General features: G+C 39.3%; 1 protein-coding gene, 1 non-coding gene and 1 pseudogene across 2 annotated transcripts; 2 read left to right on the forward strand and 1 right to left on the reverse strand.

Annotated features, from left to right (window-relative positions):
• Nucleotides 1–346: 346 nt before the first annotated feature.
• Nucleotides 347–454, reverse strand: LOC130497811 (small nucleolar RNA R71). The gene has a single exon (XR_008936799.1). It is a non-coding gene; the product is annotated as a small nucleolar RNA R71 (small nucleolar RNA).
• A 639-nt stretch (nucleotides 455–1093) lies between these two features.
• On the forward strand, nucleotides 1094–7071 carry LOC130497406 (uncharacterized; annotated as a pseudogene).
• A 6024-nt stretch (nucleotides 7072–13095) lies between these two features.
• Nucleotides 13096–16115, forward strand: LOC108812229 (uncharacterized). The gene is made up of 5 exons (XM_018584429.2): nucleotides 13096–13872; nucleotides 13973–14703; nucleotides 14791–14880; nucleotides 14947–15663; nucleotides 15758–16115. The coding sequence occupies exons 1-5, from the start codon at nucleotides 13764–13766 to the stop codon at nucleotides 15824–15826; spliced, it is 1716 nt and encodes a 571-aa protein (XP_018439931.1). The 5' UTR covers nucleotides 13096–13763; the 3' UTR covers nucleotides 15827–16115.
• Nucleotides 16116–19407: the final 3292 nt, after the last annotated feature.

Consider the following 19407-nt stretch of genomic DNA (forward strand, 5'->3'; position numbering starts at 1 on the left):
ATCTACTGCGTAATCTACCTGTTACACAATCTGCCATCAACCCTCCACCGTGCACTAGGCAAGACTTTGAGATCAAGCCAGCCTTGATAAGTCTGGTGCAAAGGAAGATCTTTAATGGACTTCCTGGTGAGATACCGATGGACCACATTGTGCACTTTGAGAAGATGTATGGTTTCACTAAAGCAAATGGAGTACCACGCGATTTCATCAAGTGTACTATGTTCCCTTTCTCGCTTGATGGGAAGGCTTCTCGCTGGCTAGATTCCCTACCTACTGGATCGCTCACCACTTGGGAACAAGTCCGATCTGCTTTCTTGAGTCACTTCTACACAAAATCGAAGACAGCAGCTTTGAGACAGAAGATCACGACCTTCAAGCAGCTAGCAGATGGGCCGTTCTGCGATGCATGGGAACGATTCAATGTCTACCAAAGAGAGTGCCCACATCACGGGTTTGAGGAAGACTACCTGCTGGGAGTGTTCTACGATAGAGTAGGCTGGGAATACAAGAACGCCTTGAACTAAGCCAGTAATGGAGATTTCATGACCCAGTCCACTCAAGGTGCCTTTGCATTGATTGAGAAGATGGCCTCAAGCTCAGCTGATAATAACCGCGAGACTGATCGCACTCAGAAGGTGAATAGCGTTGATAACAGCAAAATTGATGAGCTCTCTGCCAAGGTTGATCAGCTGATTAAGAGCAATCAGAACCAGGTCTTCATAATGGAAGAATCCCCTCAGGATAAAGCAACCGCGGAAGGCACATCAGAGGCAGATCAGTCGGCTGAGGATCAGCATGAAGTGAGCTATGTGAATGGGCAAGGATGGCAGTTCAAGAACTATCACCCAAACCATAACGTGAGGAACAATCCCCACCTGTTCAACGCCCCTAAACCAGACGGTAACCAAGACAATGCTCAAGGCAATCAGGGTCAGAACAGTGGATACCAAAGGCCCTATGGGAATCAGGGAAGAACCTTTGTCCTCAGCCCATCTCAGAATGCCCAGTTACACAGCCAGAAACAGCCGGTTAATCAGCAGGCTGCACAACCGCTCAGACTGCTCCGCATGATGATATGAAGAGCCTCGCGAATATGATGAGCCAACTACTCCAAGGTCAGCAGATCCAGAGAAAAGCACTGAACCAGGTCACAAACGACATCAACACCAGGATGAATCAATGTTCAATGACCTGAGTGCCAAGTATGACAATGTCTCAAGCCATATGAGACAAATGGATATTCAGATTGCTTAGACTGCTGAGAGTGTGAAGAGACAGCAAGGAACTCTCCCTCGAAAAACAGATAAGAACCCCAAGGAGTGCAATACAGTAGGTCTAAGGAGTGGAAAGCAACTGCCTGATCTGGACCCTAGGAGATTCACATCGGCTGAGAAAGGGAAGCAGAAGGAGTCGAATCAACCGCCTGAAGCTGTACCTACAGATGAGGAAAAGGCAGAACAACCTATTGAGATTGTTCCGACTGATGTAGAGCGACCCGCTGGGGTTGTTCCACCGGCTGCAGCACCTTCCCCTGCTCGTCAGTATGTACCGAAAGTGCCCTACCCTGTTCCGGCTAAGGTTACACGCAAGGATACGGAGGAGATGAAGTGCAGGAAGATGCTGGAAGATCTAACTGTCAAACTCCCTCTGATGAGTGCGATCCAGATGATACCATCCATGCGTAGCTTTGTGAAGGGACTGATCTCTGGGAAGATATCTGATGACAGCGAGTTCATGATTGTCTCTAAGGAGTGCAGTGCAATGCTCCAGAACAAAAGGATCAAGAAGCTGGGTGATCCGGGAAAATTTGTCCTCTCGGTTCAGATTGGGAGAACAGTCTTCTCATGCTCACTGGTCGATCTAGGATCAAGCATAAACCTCATGCCTTATTATGTGGCTAAGCGCCTTGGATACACAGACTTCAAGCCTACCAGGATGTCTCTAGTGTTTACTGATCGATCTGTGAAGTCTCCAGTTGGAATCCTTGAAGATCTTCAAGTTCTGGTTGGGAACACACTTGTCCCTGCCGATTTCATTGTTCAGGAAATCGAGGAGGAGTCAAAGGATCCCCTGATCCTGGGCAGACCATTCCTATGCACTGTTGGAGCTATCATTGATGTCCGACGAGAAATATTGATCTCCATCTTGGAGATATTGTGATGAAGTTTGAGATGAATCAGATGCTCAAGAAACCGATGTTAGATGGACAAACCTTTACTGTCCAAGAAGAGGGTGATCCGTTGAGCCGCATGAGGGAATGATTGAAGAGATTCTCACTGATGATCCTCTTGAACTCGCCTTAGTCAGAGCTGAAGCCGAGCAGAGCTTAGAGAGTGTTGATGCTGATGCCTATGCCAAGATCCTGGATTCAGCCAGGAGTATTGAGAGGATGGTGGCGAATCTAAGTCTGGGGGAGAACAGCGAGTCCAGTAAATCAGCTGGAACAACCGCGCCTCAAAACCCGTCTGTTCCGCGAGCTCAGACCAATGACTCATGGAGCGAGCTGAAAGCTCCAAAGGTAGAGCTCAAATCCCTTTCCAAGGGACTCAAGTATGCATTTCTTGGACCAAACTCAACATATCATGTCATTATGAATGCTGGCCTGAACAATGCCGAGACTGCTCTGCTTTTGTGTGAACTGAGAAAATATCATAAGACATTAGGTTACTCTCTAGCTGACATACCTGACATTTCACCTGATATGTGCATGCATATAATACACCTAGAAGATGAATCTATGACTTATGTAGAACATCAGAGGAGGTTAAACCCAAATCTAAAAGATGTTGTAAAGAAAGAGATAATGAAACTTCTAGAAGCTGGTGTTGTTAAGCTAGATGGGCTTCGAACTTAAAACCAATTGGTGATAAGAGGAGTGACCCATCTATCTTATATATTGCTAAGGATCCCTTCCAATACCCGATGTGGGACAATTTGTGTCTAATACGCCCCCTCGAGATGATGGCTCTCTGAGCGTCAATCTCGGAATGCTCGGGCAAAGATCGATAGGCCAACTTTGGGCCAGATCGATGTAGATCAAGTTGGACTGTATGGATCGGGCTCTGATACCATGTTAAGCTAGATGGACTTCAAACTTAAAACCAATTGGTGATAAGAGAAGTGACCCATCTATCTTATATATTGCTAAGGATCCCTTCCAATACCCGATGTGGGACACTTTGTGTCTAATATGTGTGATCTATGCGATTTCTGATAGTAATTGAGTTAGTCATGTTCTTGTAGTACCTAAGAAGAGTGGGATCACTGTGATAACAAATGAAAAGAATGAATTGATCCCTACTAGAACAGTTACTGGTCATCGCATGTGCATTGATTTTCGTAAACTGAATGCTGCGACTCGCAAGGATCCCTTCCCACTTCCTTTTATTGATCAGATGCTTGAGAGATTGGCTAACCACCCTTACTATTGCTTTTTAGATGGTTATTCAGGTTTCTTTCAGATTCCCATCCACCCAGACGATCAGGAGAAGACGACGTTTACATGCCCATATGGAACATATGCATACAGGAGGATCCCCTTCGGCTTGTGCAATGCTCCAGTGACCTTCCAACGCTGCATGATGTCGATTTTTACTGATCTGATAGAGGACATAATGGAAGTTTCCATGGACGATTTCAGCGTCTTTGGAAGCTCCTTTCATGTATGTTTGTCAAATTTGTGCAGGGTGCTGAAGCGATGCGAGGAGAAGCATCTGGTGCTGAACTGGGAGAAATGCCACTTCATGGTCAGAGATGGAATTGTTCTAGAACACAAGATATCAGAGAAATGCATTGAGGTGTACAAGGCAAAGATCAAGGTCATGATGAGTCTGCAGCCACCAAATTCAGTGAAGGGAATCAGGAGTTTCTTAGGACACGCTGGTTTCTATAGGAGGTTCATCCAGGACTTCTCTAAGATCGCGAGACCACTCACACGATTGCTCTGCAAGGAAGCTCAATTCGCCTTTGACAGTGACTACCTTGCCGCATTCCACACAATTAAGGGAGCCCTAGTCAGTGCACCGATTGTTCAACCTCCAGACTGGGATCTTCCTTTTGAGATCATGACAGACGCGAGTGATTATACAGTTGGAGCAGTCTTTGGACAGCGTAAAGACAAGAAGCTGCACGTGATATACTATGCGAGCAGAACTTTGGATGAAGCTCAGTGCCGATACACAACCACAGATAAGGAGCTCTTTGCAATCATGTTCGCTTTTGAGAAGTTCAGGTCCTATCTAGTTGGATCAAAGGTGATCGTGCACACAGATCACGCGGCTCTTAAGTACCTACTCACAAAGAAGGATGCTCAGCTGCGGCTCTTAAGATGGATTCTCTTGCTCCAAGAATTTTATCTAGAGATAAGAGACAAGAAGAGAGTTGATAATGGGGTAGCAGATCATCTCTCTAGGATGAAAATGTCAGATGAGACAGTTCTTGACGAGGAACAGCCGATGGAATACATTAATGCGATTGGTCTGTGCAACATGGAACCGTCGTCACCTGTTAGCAAGGACTGTTCCCGCGTAGACGAAGCATTCGCTGCAGTGATCCAGAAGCAGTACCCGAATCTTCCTTGGTTTGCTGAGATTGCCAACTTCTTGGTAGCTATTGGTAGGTGAGAAGGAACCTTTGAGGTTCACTGGGAATGAAAAGAGGAAATTTCTAAGGGAAGCAAATGCACTACTTCTGTGATGAGCCGTATCTGTATCGGCAAGACAATGATGGGATCTTCAGAAGGTGTGTTCCGGAAACTGATATTCCAGGGATCCTTCATCACTGTCACGGTTCCTCCTATGCTGGTCACTTTGCCACCTTCAAGACAGTTTCCAAGATACTCCAAGCCGGTTTCTGGTGGCCCACTATGTTCAGGGATGCTCACGCTTTCATATCACGGTGCAATTCATGCCAAAGGATGGGGAGTATCAGCAAGAGAAACGAGATGCCTTAGAACTACATCTTGGAAGTAGAAGTGTTCGACTGCTGGGGGATCGATTTCATGGGACCATTCCTAGTCTCTCACAAGAATGAGTACATCCTGGTTGCTGTGGATTATGTCTCCAAGTGGGTAGAAGCGATTGCTAGTCCAACCAATGATGCACGAGTTGTAACCAAGATGTTTACCTCCATCATCTTCCCAAGATTTGGAGTACCTAGAGTGGTCATAAGCGATGGTGGAACTCACTTCATCAATAAGTTGTTCCAAGGATTGTTGAGCAAGAATGGCGTGAAACACAAGGTTGCAACCGCCTATCATCCCCAAACAAGTGGTCAAATAGAGGTTTCTAACATAGAGATCAAAAACATCCTGCAGAAGACAGTCAACACCACCCGTAAGGACTGGTCCCTTAAGCTTGACGATGCTCTCTAGGCGTACATAAATGCCTACAAGACCCCATTAGGGACCACTCCCTATCACCTGGTTTATGGCAAGGTGTGCCACCTACCTGTTGATTTAGAGTACAAGGCGGCTTGGGCTATCAAACTACTCAACTTCGACATCAAACCCGCCAAAGAGAGGCGAACTATTCAGATCCACGAGTTAGAAGAGATCAGGCATCTGGCCTATGAGAGCTCTAAGATTTACACGGAAAAGAGCAAGGCATCCCATGACAAACGGATCATCAGCAAAAGCTTTTCTCCGAATGATCAGGTCTTACTCTTCAATTCCAGGGTTAAGCTGTTCTCTGGAAAGCTTAAATCCAGATGGTATGGACCTTTCACCATCAAGGAGGTTCGCCCCTGTGGAGCTGTTGTGTTGCTGGACAAGAGAGGTGGAGAATTTGTTGTCAATGGTCAGCGTCTCAAGCCATATCTTGCTGACACAACAATCGCTGAAGGTGTAGAGATACCCTTAAACGACCCCCTTCAGGCCTAATCGGCTCATTGAAGTCAAACTAGTGACAAAAAACAAGCGCTTGGTGGGAGGCAACCCACTGGTGAGTGTAAATATTGCTGGTTTTGTTTTTATCATTTTTAGGAACTAACTTGCAGGTTGAAAAAAAAATCAAGAAAATTCGAGACCTTCTCAGAAGAACACTCCAGCGGTTGTTCCGCCGATTGTTCCCAGCTAAGTTCTCGACCCAAAAAAATTAAAAAAAAAATAAAAAAAAAATAAAAAAAGGGGAAGGGGAAGCGGTTTGGTTGGCCTATTTAAGGCCCACTCACTCCACTCCCCCATTTCATCTCTCTCGCCGTAAACCACCCCCTTTAGAACCCTAAAATCGTGAACTCACCTCTCCATCTCTTCCATCGATTTTGGTTCTAACTTCTTGGGTTCTCTAGAGATTGGTTTGTTTTGCAGGAATCACCTCTCCAATCAAGGACTCTCCCCCTTTTGCGCATGCAAATCGCGAATTGGGAGTGACTTCTTGGATCCTCTTTTTCCCTTTATGCTTTGCGATTTGGTCCTAGATTGTGGCTTTTGATTTTATATTTGCTACTAGAATTGAACTGGTGATTGATTTCGAATGGGATAGGAACCGATTTGTTGATTGTGATTCTTGATGCTTGTGATTTGTGTTGTCAAGATTGAGGCTTGTGTAGGTTGTCTAGAAATCGATGGACTTGAGTAAAATTGAAAGATTGGTTTGTTCCATCGTCTCTAGAACAACCGATGAACTGTGCTGATTTTGGGATATTGTTTTTGTTTTGCAGATGCCTCCACGCATGAGACACCCAAAAGCGATCAAGAGCACACCTCCTCCAGCCGCAAGAGCTCCGCCTGGTTACCCATGGCCATACAAGAATGAGGGTGAGCCGATCAACATCAATGACCCACTGCTCCTTGACTACAATGTTGAGGGATGGGACAAGGAATCAGCGGCGAGATTCAACCGGCTCCTTTTAGCAGAGATCTTGCTCACACGGTTCGCTTACCAGGAGACCCTAGCCGATCTAGGCCTTGACACCGAAGTGTTTCACACGCTGCAGGCTATAGGTCTTGCTCCTCTCTGTTTCCAAGCCCAGGTTCTCTACCCAGATTTGGTCAGACAAGTGCTCGCGACATGCTTGATCAGCGATCTCTCTCAACGATCTGAACGAGCTACTCGAGATTGCAGACACACTTAAAGGGGTTTCAGTGGAGAAAAAGTTCAAGCCGGCAGACATCTTTTGGGATCTCATTGCAGCCGGAAAGTTCACCTCTCGCAAGGCCTACCAGTCGCAGATCCGGAACCCCACTATCCGGATCATCGCCAAGATCGTGTCAAACATCCTGTTCGCGAAGGAGTACACCTCCAAGATCACGAATGAAGAGCTCCAGGTTCTCTACACAGGGCTTGAGGACGAGATGCGCAGAGAAAACATAATACCGATCCAGGAAGTCAAGAACAACCCAGGGTTCCATCTCATCTCCATGTTCGCTGAGCGCAGAGACACCCTGATTCGTACAAATGACAAGAAGGATCGTTGCGGTAGTCTGCTTACTCTCTTGTTCCAGCGCTTCAACATCAACCTCAGCTCCTACACGGTTGTTGTAGAGCATGAGTATATTGATACACCTTACCTGATCGCGTGCCACATCTTGCGCCGCGAGAACACCTACAAGTTCCAAGACAAAGAAGGGAACCCTCTATACTGCAAGCTCCCTATGCCTGGGTTCACAGACTTCTTATGTCTAGAGAACATTGTGTTCTTGCTCGATGAAGAGCACCTCTGCGAGGATCCACGTGCGCCAGTTCCGAATGATGATAAGATGATATGGAGGATGTGGAGCATGTGACTCCATCGGCTGATGGTGAGTACGACCTGGAGGACTTCACCAATGTGACTGATGATCACGCCTACATACGCTGGATGGTTGATTCCCAGAAGAAGAACAACAGCTTCATGAAGAGGATACTCAGGGTGATCACAGGCGGCTGCATTGGAGGCCAATAGGAGCGCACACCGCAGAGCACGAGGCGCCCAGGCAAGGAACAAGCCAAAACATCCACTGGAGGAGAGAGACTTCCGAGGAACAGGAGGACGGCTGGTCACTCCGGTAGCGGCAATTCAGACTGAGTCCGGAAGGACTATTTCTATCCCTTTGTCTTATCCATCTGAACTATTTACTTTTCATGTTATTTGCTTCTGTTTGGTGTGTTTCAGCTTCCTCTGATTTATTTTCACAACCAGGGATGGTGTGAACTAAGTCTGGGGGAGCGATTATACTATATTCCCTTGTGTGTTTTTCGAGTCAGTCCTTGTGTCATTTTAATGTTTTTATCGTGTCAGTTTTTAGGATCGAGTCAGTCAAAACTATTGTGGGTATCAGGACCTTATTTTGTGATGCTCTTTTAACCACCTCGTGCTTTAACCTTCTTATTCAGTGACCTAAGCAGTGATGAAAGACCCATACATGGACCTGGAACACCCTGACTTATCTCATTTGACACTCCAGAAGTTCTATACCGATCAGGTTACACTAGGCAGACTTAACTCCACTTTATCTAAACCTAATCTGGACTTTAATTCTTCTTGTCATGGGCACTAGATCAAGGGAGAATGAGAACTACACTTAGGACTTCTTATCCGATTTTATCCTTCTTGCTGTTCCTGAGTGGCTAGCTCATCTTTAGCTAGTTCCTACCTTGAACCCTGACCTTTTGTTTCACCCTCATGCAATTGCTTTTCTAGTACTTTATGTGCAGATATGTGCAAAAAGGTCGGAGAGGAAAGGATCGATGCAGTTCTTACTCATCAATGCTCACACAGTGAAGGCGGAACAATCTGTGCAGACAAGAGAACAATCAATGAGAGCCTGTTCCGATACCAGAGAGAAAAATGAAGGAAGGAGGTGGCTAGAACGAACCAGGATGAATCACCAGTGGCATCATGTACATTACTTGTTACCTCCTTCCTCGTCACCCCAGCATCTTGTATTTCAGTATATATATATATATATATATATATATAAAAAGAAAAGAAAAGAAAAAGAAAAAGTTTTTTGTTTTTGTTTACTGGTGACGAGAAGGGGAAGAATCCATTTTGCATTCCGCTTTTGGTAACCCCTAAACACTCTTGAACTCCACCATAAAAGTTAGCCTGTTCTATACCTAGCCCGTTCTCACTGAGTAGAGCCTGTGACAAGAAGCTCACGCTGATCTTAATTGAACATAAGGAGTTTTGTCTCGAAAGTGTTGCCTTTTCAGGTTGAGATGGAAACTCCTATTTCGGGAATTAAAGCCTTGTTACCCTAATCTCTATTCTACTCACTGGCGCCTCCATATAGAAACGCCACCTATCATTTTATTATTTTCTTACGCTAGTTTTTACAAGAGTAAACTGAATTTGCGATCTGCAACTTGTAAGAGAGAAGAATCCATCCTCTCATAGAGAAGATAATCTGAACCCTATTGTTTTCCATTCTGTTCTTATGCAATTTTATTCAGGATTTATGTCTTTGATTCTCTGCATCATGATCGAGTAGTAGCCTTGCTCGCCTAGGGTTTTTAGGGTGTTGAGACAATGAGCTAAACAGAGATAAGCGATTTCATAATTGTTCTTCATTCATACTGTTCTTACTGCTTTTATTAATCTGATCACTTGATGTTAGATCCCTAGTTCATCACCTAGTTAACCGCTTAGGTGATAACTTGACATGTATTGAATGAGCTTAGTATCCCTAATCAGTGAAAGTAGATATTAGGGTAGTAAGTGAACTGATCGGACCTGTTCTTTAAGGCTTGCAATCGATTCTCATCCCAACGACAGTTAGGTGGTGAGATCGATCTACAAAGCGATCACTGCCACGACAGTGGAGTGTTCCAGCTGAGTGGTCCGAGTTCTAGAAAGCACTTCACCGCGCTTGAATAATTTTTTGGTTCCAATTAAACACCCAATGAAATACCCTAGGCTAGCTCTTTTTTAATTGAATCAATCTCGTGTTTTTACTTGTTTACTATTGTCACTTTTAAAACCAATTCATTATCTTCTTCTTAGCTTGATTTCGGAACTCATAGAACTAGAGTGTAGATTGGTCCTCTGGATTTGAATCTCAAGTACTACAATTGCAACTGTTAACTTGGCAATATCAAAAATTCATTTTTAGTGTATCACAATGCAATATCCCACAATCCTTTTTTTTGTTAAAGGGTTTAATATCCCACAATCTTTACAGCACAAATTTGTAAATAGACCAATCGCAAAAGACTTATGTAGAAATTGGTTAGAAGCAAAGATGAACAAAATCACGTAAAAAATTTAAAACTATATGTGAAAGTACCAAATTCCGCGCGTAGCGTGGTCTTCCCCTAGTACTATATAAGCAAAAAAATATTCTCAAAATTAACATTACATTAATTCTAAAACTATTTATTTTCGTTTTTAAACGTTGTATATTTCTCATTTGTTTGGCATATAAAATTATCCGAGATACATGGAAATTTGGAAAAGATAAAAAATTATTTACCATAAAATATTTTTTTTTTGAAAAATAAATGTATTAATATAACTAAATATATTAAACAAAAATAATATAAAAATGGTATATGTAGTAAAAATGATCATATTTATATACATATCATTTTGGTTAATTTAACATATGACCACACAAGAACAATCAACAAATATACAAAAAATTGTAATATATATATATATATAAATAACAAGTAAACCATAAATGTTATCTATTAAACAAAAAATACATGTGCGGATGCAGAGATCAAAATTCTAGTTAAAATTATAACTAGTACTTACTATAATCTAGCTAGCCAACGAATTTATCAATTAAAGATAAATTTCTATTATTGTGATTGCTTTATATTGTAATTTTGATAATTTTGGTCCATGAAAAACTATATAAAATATATTTGTGCGGACGAGAGGGTATATTTTAAATCTTATTGAAATGATTGACAATTCAAAACTAAAATAAAATTACTCAATATAAACTATAAAATTATTTTATTTAATAAATTTAAATTATAAAATATATACTACACATTTATATAAAATCAATATTTATTTATAAATATGTAAAAAAACACACATGATGTATAAACTAGAACGCCTCAATATCACTAAAATAGTAGTTTTACTCTTTTTAATTATTCAGGTAAATATAATAATATACAGTTAGCAATATTGTCTTTCGGATACTCATTCAAGTATATATCGTTTTTTGAGGTATTAGATTTTTTGAGTTTTCAAATTAGGCTCCATTCCAGTACTATAATTTTTTTTGGTGACTTTTGAGTGAGATTCTCCTGGTCTGAGTGGATTCAATTTTGATGTATTGGAACTTAAAAATATCCAAATAACTAATCTATCTAAAATTTCAAATATTTGACCAAAAATAACCATATTACCTGATTCAGTTCAAATATTTTGTATCCAAACTAAAAATAACCTAAAAATTACCAAATAACCAAAAGTAATCATATTATCCATTTTGATTTTGATTCGGATTCGATTATGATGTATAAGAACCTAAAATATTCAAATAGCCAATATACATTTAGTTATATAATGACACATCTAAAATATATGATTCTAATTATGAAAAAAAAATATTGATTTTGAAAAAATAAAATCAAAACCCGCACGGGTGTATGGGTCAAGCAAGCTCTAGTATTATATTAAAATACATTACACTAATATATTTTCAAAATAAATATTTATTATTCCAGTGTATTATAAAATTTAAACAAAAGATTTAAATACAGTATTGCAGCATATATTATATTATATTTATTTTATTTTACTATTTATTCATATTTACCTTATTTATTGGATATTAATTTAATATAAAGTAATACTTATTTAATAAGTGAATAGTATTTAGTGTTGTAAGTCATGTTAGACTACTGTAGCTTTCCACTCAAGCTGTGTAATTTTAGTGTTGGTAAGAGAGATTTTAGGGTAAAAACTAGTCATGCAACTTCGGTTTTCCGAAACCGAACCGAATCGAACCGTCGATTTTTGGTTAACCGAAATTTTAAAAATAAATTTTGAAACTAACCGAATTAAATTTCGGTTTGGTTTGGTTATCGATTTGCTAATGCTAATGCTCTACCCATCAAAGCCTAAGTGGATATATCTTACTTTCCTACTAGACAAAGTAAGAAAATAAGTAAGAAACCCTTTCTCCCAAAAAAAAAGAAAGAAAGAAAATAAGTAAGAGAAAAAGCTTTCCTCTTTACATTTTTTTTTTGAAAAAAACATTCCTTTTTAATCTAAGCTTAATCTTATTATTTTTTTACAAAGTGGATATTTGGGCTTTGGTCCTTTCTTTTAGGTAAGATAGTTATGTCTAATATAACAACTGTTTCATCTTGATAGTGATCATTTTGTTTAGACACAATCGTTTCTTTTGTGATCAGCTACCCATATGTTTGGAACACGTTCTGCTCAAACGAATCGATTCTTCGAAAAATATATATGTCTGTCTGTATTTTAATCAATATGAGAAAATAAAACTTGTAGTTGTGTTAGTGAATCTGCGTGATCATTTCTGCTTCAAGGAAATGTAAGACACAATCGTTTTGCCTTTGAAAATTGTCATTTTCATCTAGATATGGTCATTTTCGTCCTATGTAAACTTGGCAATTCCATCTAGGAATAGTCCAATCGTCCTCCTTTAAACAGCCAATTTCATCTAGGTAATTTAATTTAGGCATGGACGGATCATTCTCCTATCAACAACAAAATTTTGTTTATGCATGGTTTTAATACTTGATTGATTTTGCCTAGGTGATTTCGAATAAAAGATTGTCTATCAGTTTTGATCCCAATATTTTCGCACCTAAACGAATTTGAAGAAGAGTTTCATTTCATTTATAAAAATTCATAGAAGAGTTGTACAATTCATAGAAGAGTTGTACATAAAGAATTTGAAGAAGAATTTGAAGATAAATGTTGTGCTTAAAATCATCAAACTTTTTCACTGAAATTTTGTCCGAGGAGATAACGGTTCTGAATCTTCCCTCTCCTCGTTAGTTTGCATCATCGTACTTGATTTCGGCACTGAGGTCGGTATAACCACGAAAGAAAAAGAAAAAAAAGTGAAAAATACCAAAAGAAGAAAGTTATGGGCCGGGCCGCTCATAAGAAGCTACGAACCGAATATTTTAACAAATGAAATCAAAATCAGAAATAACGAAAATAAAAGTTAGATTTTTAAGGGAGAGGAAAAGAGGGCTGTTGTTTCTTCATACGTTTCGTTCCTCCAATGCTAATTCGCACAGAACACACAAATTACCAAAAATTTCCTTCATCGCGAACAAAAACCCTAATTGCCTCCTTCTGATTCCATAAATTTCCATCTCTCTCTTTCGCTCGCTCGCTCTTCCTTGTATCACGTTTCCAGTATCTCTACCTCGTGTGGGTAGAAATCCATTGGTTTCGATTGCATCTCCCTGTTTCCTGCGATTAAACGAACAATCTCCTTTCCGAATTAGGGTTTTGGTGTCCTCTCTCTCTCGCCCTCTCTACATCCTTGTTGTATCGGGTTAGGGATAATTTTGGCTGATTTTTTTTATTTTATTTTTAGATTGTCCTGATAATTAGAGAGGCATATGCGTAGGTGCTAGGGTTTCTATCACTTGGAAGGCATTGAACCGGCTTAAAGGTGGTTGCGATGAGAGTGTTGTTCTAATAGATTGATACTGAGTTTAAGAAGCCGAGAGGGATTTGGATTCATAGTTGGATGCTAGGATAGGTGGAAGAAAAAAAATTAAAAGATATTGTTATTTGTGTGGTTGGTTGGTTGGTTGGTTGGGTGAAGAAGGTTTAGTGTGTATCTGTCTGTCTTTTTTATCTGATGAGGTACGGCTTTCATAATGGACAAAGGTGAACCCTCTTTAGTTCCGGAATGGTTGAGAAGTTCAGGGCATGCTTCTGGTGGTGGGAGTTCAAACCACCTCCTTATATCATCTTCTTCTCACTCAGGTATTCTCCACTCCTATACCATCTGATTTGTTTGTTTGTTTGTTTTGTCGGAATAAGGTGTGATTAAAACTCTTTTTTTTTTCTTTCCTTGTGTGATTAGATTCTGCATCTTTACCACATAATAGTCGGAATAAGAACTCTAGGAGCAAAAGCGATGTTGATTCAGTTCATTCTCCTTTTCTGGATCGATCTTCTTCTACTAATTCGAGGAGGGGCTCTAGTAATGGGTCTTCTAAGCATCCCTATAGTAGTTTCAACTTCAATAGGAGTCAACGGGATAAGGATCGCAGCAGGGACAAGGATAGGGTAAGCTATGTGGATCCATGGGACCTTGACACTTCTATCCCTCTCAGAAATATCTTAACTGGTAGGGATCAGGACCAATTGCGACGATCACATTCAATGGTAACAAGGAAACAGGCCGACCACTTGTCTCGAGGTCTTTCAGTGGGCTTGAAAAATGGTGGTGGTAGTAGTAGTAGTTACAACGGGAATGGTATACTTCACGGACCTAGCTTTTTGAGGACTGGTTTTGATAAGGATTTTCCTTCGCTTGGAACTGAAGAGAAACATGGCGGGCAAGACCTTGTACGGGTCTCTTCTCCTGGTCTAGGCTCAGCTGTTCAGAGCTTGCCAGTTGGTAACTCTGCTTTGATTGGTGGGGAAGGTTGGACATCGGCTCTGGCAGAGGTTCCCAATGTCATCGAGAAGGCTTGTGCTGCGCCGTTAACTTCTCCGAAAGCCAATGTTGTTTGCATAGGATCTTCAACTGGTCTTAACATGGCTGAAGCATTGGCGCAGGCTCCAGCAAGAACTCTTACCCCTCCACAAGTATGATTTCTGTCATCGTCGTTTGTGTTTATCCTACACTTGCCTTTCTGCTTGTCTCTAAGTAAAGATAATAACCATTGTTTTCAGGGGTCTGGGAAGACGCAAAGATTTGAGGACTTGGCAATCAAGCAGTCGAGACAGTTGATTCCGGTTGTGCCGTCAGCACCAAAGAGCTCGGTAAGTGTTCATCATTACTATTCTATCATTCATTTCAATCAATATCTAAATTATTCAATTTGACAGATTCTTAACTCTTCTGATAAATCCAAGACAAAGCAAATGGTTCGAGCTGGTGAAACATGTCTTGCTCCCTCAAGAAACTCCCAACAGCACCCCTCTGTCCTGCTTGGAAATGTTCAGTCTAATCCTACTGGTCAAATTAAATCAGAGAAGAAGCTGTTGATTCTCAAACCTGCTAGGGAAACTGGTGTCGCTGCTGTTAAAGAATCTGGAAGTCCTAGTAGTAATCCAAACAGCAGACCCAACTCTAGCCAGCTAATGAATACTGCTCAAACACCACAATCTACTACTGTGAGAAGTACAAACAACAGCCCAAGGGAGCACAAGGGAATTACTTCCTTCACCATGACATCTGGACAAACCGTTGAAAAGAAACCTTACTTCGCTCAAACTCAGAGCAGGCATGCATTTTTCAGTGCTCTGAAGCAGAAAACTATATCAACAAACATCTCTACCGATCCTGTTAACCCTTCAACTACTTGCGTCTCTTCTTCCGTGGAGGAAAAAGTCAACTCGGCAAAGGAGCTTGTAGCTAGTGACTCGTCGAGTTCGCAGGTTACACGTGGTCTTGAAGTCACTCAAAGGAATACTATTGGTTTTGAGGCAGCAGACACTCCAGATGAGGAAGAAGCCGAGTTTCTCAGATCGCTTGGCTGGGATGAAAACAATGGCGAAGTAGAAGCTCTTACAGAGGAGGAGATAAAAGCTTTTAATGAACAGGTAAAAAACATAACTACACTCCTTTGACATTGTCTCGTTATCTTTTAAGATTAAAAAGAGTAACAATGGTTGTATCCTTGCTTTGTTCAAACAGTACAATAAGCTCAGGCCGTCACTTCCGCAGAAACTGTCCATCATACAAGAGCAAGAGAGTGTAACCTAGGACCTTCGAAACCAACCTTAAAAACTGAAGAAATTACTGGTTTTTTACTCCATGGAACATAGTTTCTAATTTCTTTCTTTTTTTCTTGAAAAAAACTGGCTACTACTTTTGGCAATAGAAGGGAGAAAAGCAGAAGGGGTTTTTGGGTTTTGTTTGATGGTTCTTAAAGATTGTGCTAAGAAGCTTATCATGAGGGCCACGAGGCTTGAGTGTGCGATAAAAGTGTCCTTCCCTCTTCAGACTTTGTAGATCTTTGGTCTGGAAAAAATGTCTCAGCTCTCGCACATAATTTGCACGCCATCTTATTTGATTTCAAATCTTATTTGAATTCAAATGTTTGACGAGGGTCGGAGAAGACTATTTAGATACTCTAAAGGAATCTTTTAAAATAGGACTTTTTTTTTTTTGTGCGAACTTTTAAAATAGGACTATCAAATACAAATCACGGAAAATCTTTTAGCTCATTTAAAGTTCTTGCCAAGCTCACACAAAGGTTCAAATTGAGGATGCATCGCACCATCAGGACACCAATATGGTGTGGTATGTTGATGCGGCTACAAAATCAGTAGTTGAGCCAGAGCTGTACGCACAATTCAATCATCTAAAGCGCCAGTTCAGTGAAAATGTCACATTCTACAAATCAATATAGATTTTACCATCAATCCAATTTTTATGGATTCTGTATTCAACAAGCTGTTTTGTCCAAGTGGAATCAATCTCAAAACTATCCAGAGAAAAATATGAATTTTACAAGTCAAAGGTTTTCCAATCTGTCCATAAAGCTCATTTAAAAAGCTGTCTGACCCAAACAAAATTATAGATTTCAAGATGAATTATTTTCCAAAACTGGCTCAACTATTGAGGAGAAATGGCCACCGAAATATGAAATTATGGCCTATTTTCTAAAACTGATCAAACTAGTTCTACACTTACCTAAATTGGAAGATTCAGGTTTGCCATCAAACCAAATTCAGGTCTGGCAACCATGTGACTTTATCCAATTTCTAGATATCCTCTATAATGTCCTAAGGAGCACCAAACCACACTGGATCAGGTGGATCCTAGAAGAAATTATCCAACCAACCAGGAACCGATTATGAAGAGATTAGACAATCTTTCAGTTTAATCCTTTCCAAACCAATCAATTCCGACCAGAAGAAATTCTTCCTAAACCAAGACTTGCAGAAGATAAATTCAACCATCAGGAAGTCATGCCATCAACTTGCAGTGGACCAGCAAGCATAGAAATAAAAAGAATTACATTTTCTCACACTTGCCTTATTTGGAGCTTTGGTCATTAAAACTCCACCAACTCCTTTCCAGTCAGTTAATGAATGTCATCAGCACATATCAAGAAACCAGAAAAATCCCAAACAAGCTCTCTTATCCCTTAAAACTGTCCAGGTCCAAGATGGATCATATTCTTTATTTAGAGCCAAAATCCTACAAAAAGCTTTAACATCTTAGATCAATCGTCCTGCCATGAAAGTCGATTGTGTTTCTGATATAAGTATTGGATGACAGCACTTTAACCTTTGACACAATACCTTGGAAATGATCTTATATCCTACACTGCATAGACTTATCAGTCGCAGTTCCATCATTTTGGTAGGTCTCTTTGTTTATGGAATGAAATATATATATTTGTAATGTTCAACCTTGCATCCAATTTTCCTTTTCTCAAAAAGTATTCACTAGATCAAGAATTTTTTTTATGATAGGCCATGTGTGCTGAAAGAAAAGTGTGTCATGTCATCTGGACCGGTTGTTTTCTCTGGTTGCATCATGAATAATTCTTCTTTACTTCATCCTCTGATAAGTAATGCTTGGTGGAATCACATTTAGTTTTTTTTTTCAAACTTTCAGGGTAATATGAAACTAAATAAATCTTTAAAATATTCTACTGCTACTTTTTCAATTCTTTTATCCTCTGTTATCCACGGTCCACCATCATCATGTAACTCACAATTCGATTCTTAGCTTGACGTTGTTTTGTTAAAACATGATAAACATTAGTGTTAAGATCTCATGACGTGTACTACATGTTCTGACCCTTCTTATCCCACTATTCTTCCTCATCTCTAAACACATCTTGTAGCTTCTTTATGATATCAATAATATCCTCTTGAATTCTATTGTCATTTGTTTGGACTTCCTCCAATGTCCTTTGTAATGCATTAATCCTCCCTTTTCCGTAAAAGTGATTGTTTTTTCTCCATTTGGCAATTTCATGATAATAGTTACTAAATTTGGTGACAAAATCCGCACTATTTCCTTCTCCTGATTTGGTAACAAAATCTGCATTATTTCCTTCTCCGTTAAAACATGTAAATTTTTTAAACTAAGTAATATTTATATACGTACAAAAGATAAATTTATTAGCATAAGTTAGACTTTTATATCTATAACTATATACTAGTTTTTTATTTATTTTGAAACTTGTAAAAATATATTATCTAAAAATTATTATATACAAGATATAGTATATAAATAACCTTTAATTTATGTATTATTTACAAAATATGTTTTTAGAAATTTTGAAATTTTAATATTTCATTAAAGATTTTGACGAAAACACAATTTTGATTTTAAATTTAATGTTTATTTTAATTATAATAAAATCTGTTTATTAAAATATAAAAAATGTTACAAAAAATTCAAATTGTTTTTTATAGAATAGTAAATTAATGTGGTAAAAAGATTATTGCAAACTCAAATATCGATTTCAAATTTTCAATTTTTTCTCAAATAAATACAAAATTTTGAAAATAAATATTCTATACTCAAAATGATAATATTACAAATTATACAAATATGCTAAAGTATATTTTTAAAAAATGCAAGAATAAAAAAATTAGTTTGTAAAAACAAAAATAATATTATATTTTGAAATCTTAATTTAATAACAAAGAAACAGAAAACTTAATACCATAACATCCAAAATATTATATCTCGATAAAAAAATTCTAAAGGATTCACATAGATGCTACAAGTATAAAATTTACTAAAATAATAGAGTTATGTTATTTAAGCAGAATAATGTATTCACGCAAAATATTAAAATGATAGATGTTAAAATATGTATTTATAAACAAAATATGAAAACCTTATGAGGATTGAGGAGGAGATGGAAATCATGGAGCTGAGTATAACCAAACTCCAAGCCTTTGTTTGGAAAGTAAAAGCATCAAAGAAGATATGCTGTCTTATGTGGCAACTGATAACATGACAAGTTGCTGTTACAAAAAAATTAATACGGCGGAATATGAGATGCGATAATTACTGTCCAAGATGTGGAGAGCCTGAAGAGACTGTTACTCATGCCATATTTGAATGTCCTCCAGCCTTGCAAGTATGGTCCTTAGCATCGACACCATCTGCCCCTGATATTTTTCCTCGGCCTCGTATCTAAGCCAATATGGATTATCTATTCTAGAGGAAGAATGAAATTGCTGGACCAGAGATTGACAGAGACTCATATCCTTGGATAATTTGGTACATCTGGAAGGCCAGAAATGTAAATTATTTAGAGGAATAGACAGAGATCCTCTGGAGTTGGTTAGGTATGCAAAAAGCGAATG

Source organism: Raphanus sativus, chromosome 1 (genome assembly GCF_000801105.2).
Source record: "Raphanus sativus cultivar WK10039 chromosome 1, ASM80110v3, whole genome shotgun sequence".
NCBI lineage: Eukaryota > Viridiplantae > Streptophyta > Magnoliopsida > Brassicales > Brassicaceae > Raphanus > Raphanus sativus.

What these genes read in the sequence shown, in the direction of transcription:
- LOC108812229 (XM_018584429.2), top strand. Translation starts at nt 13,764, where the DNA reads ATGGACAAAGGTGAACCCTCTTTAGTTCCGGAATGGTTGAGAAGTTCA. An exon ending in ATCATCTTCTTCTCACTCAG is followed by an intron (nt 13,873 to 13,972) that starts GTATTCTCCACT and finishes TTGTGTGATTAG; the next exon opens with ATTCTGCATCTTTACCACAT. An exon ending in CGTCAGCACCAAAGAGCTCG is followed by an intron (nt 14,881 to 14,946) that starts GTAAGTGTTCAT and finishes TCAATTTGACAG; the next exon opens with ATTCTTAACTCTTCTGATAA.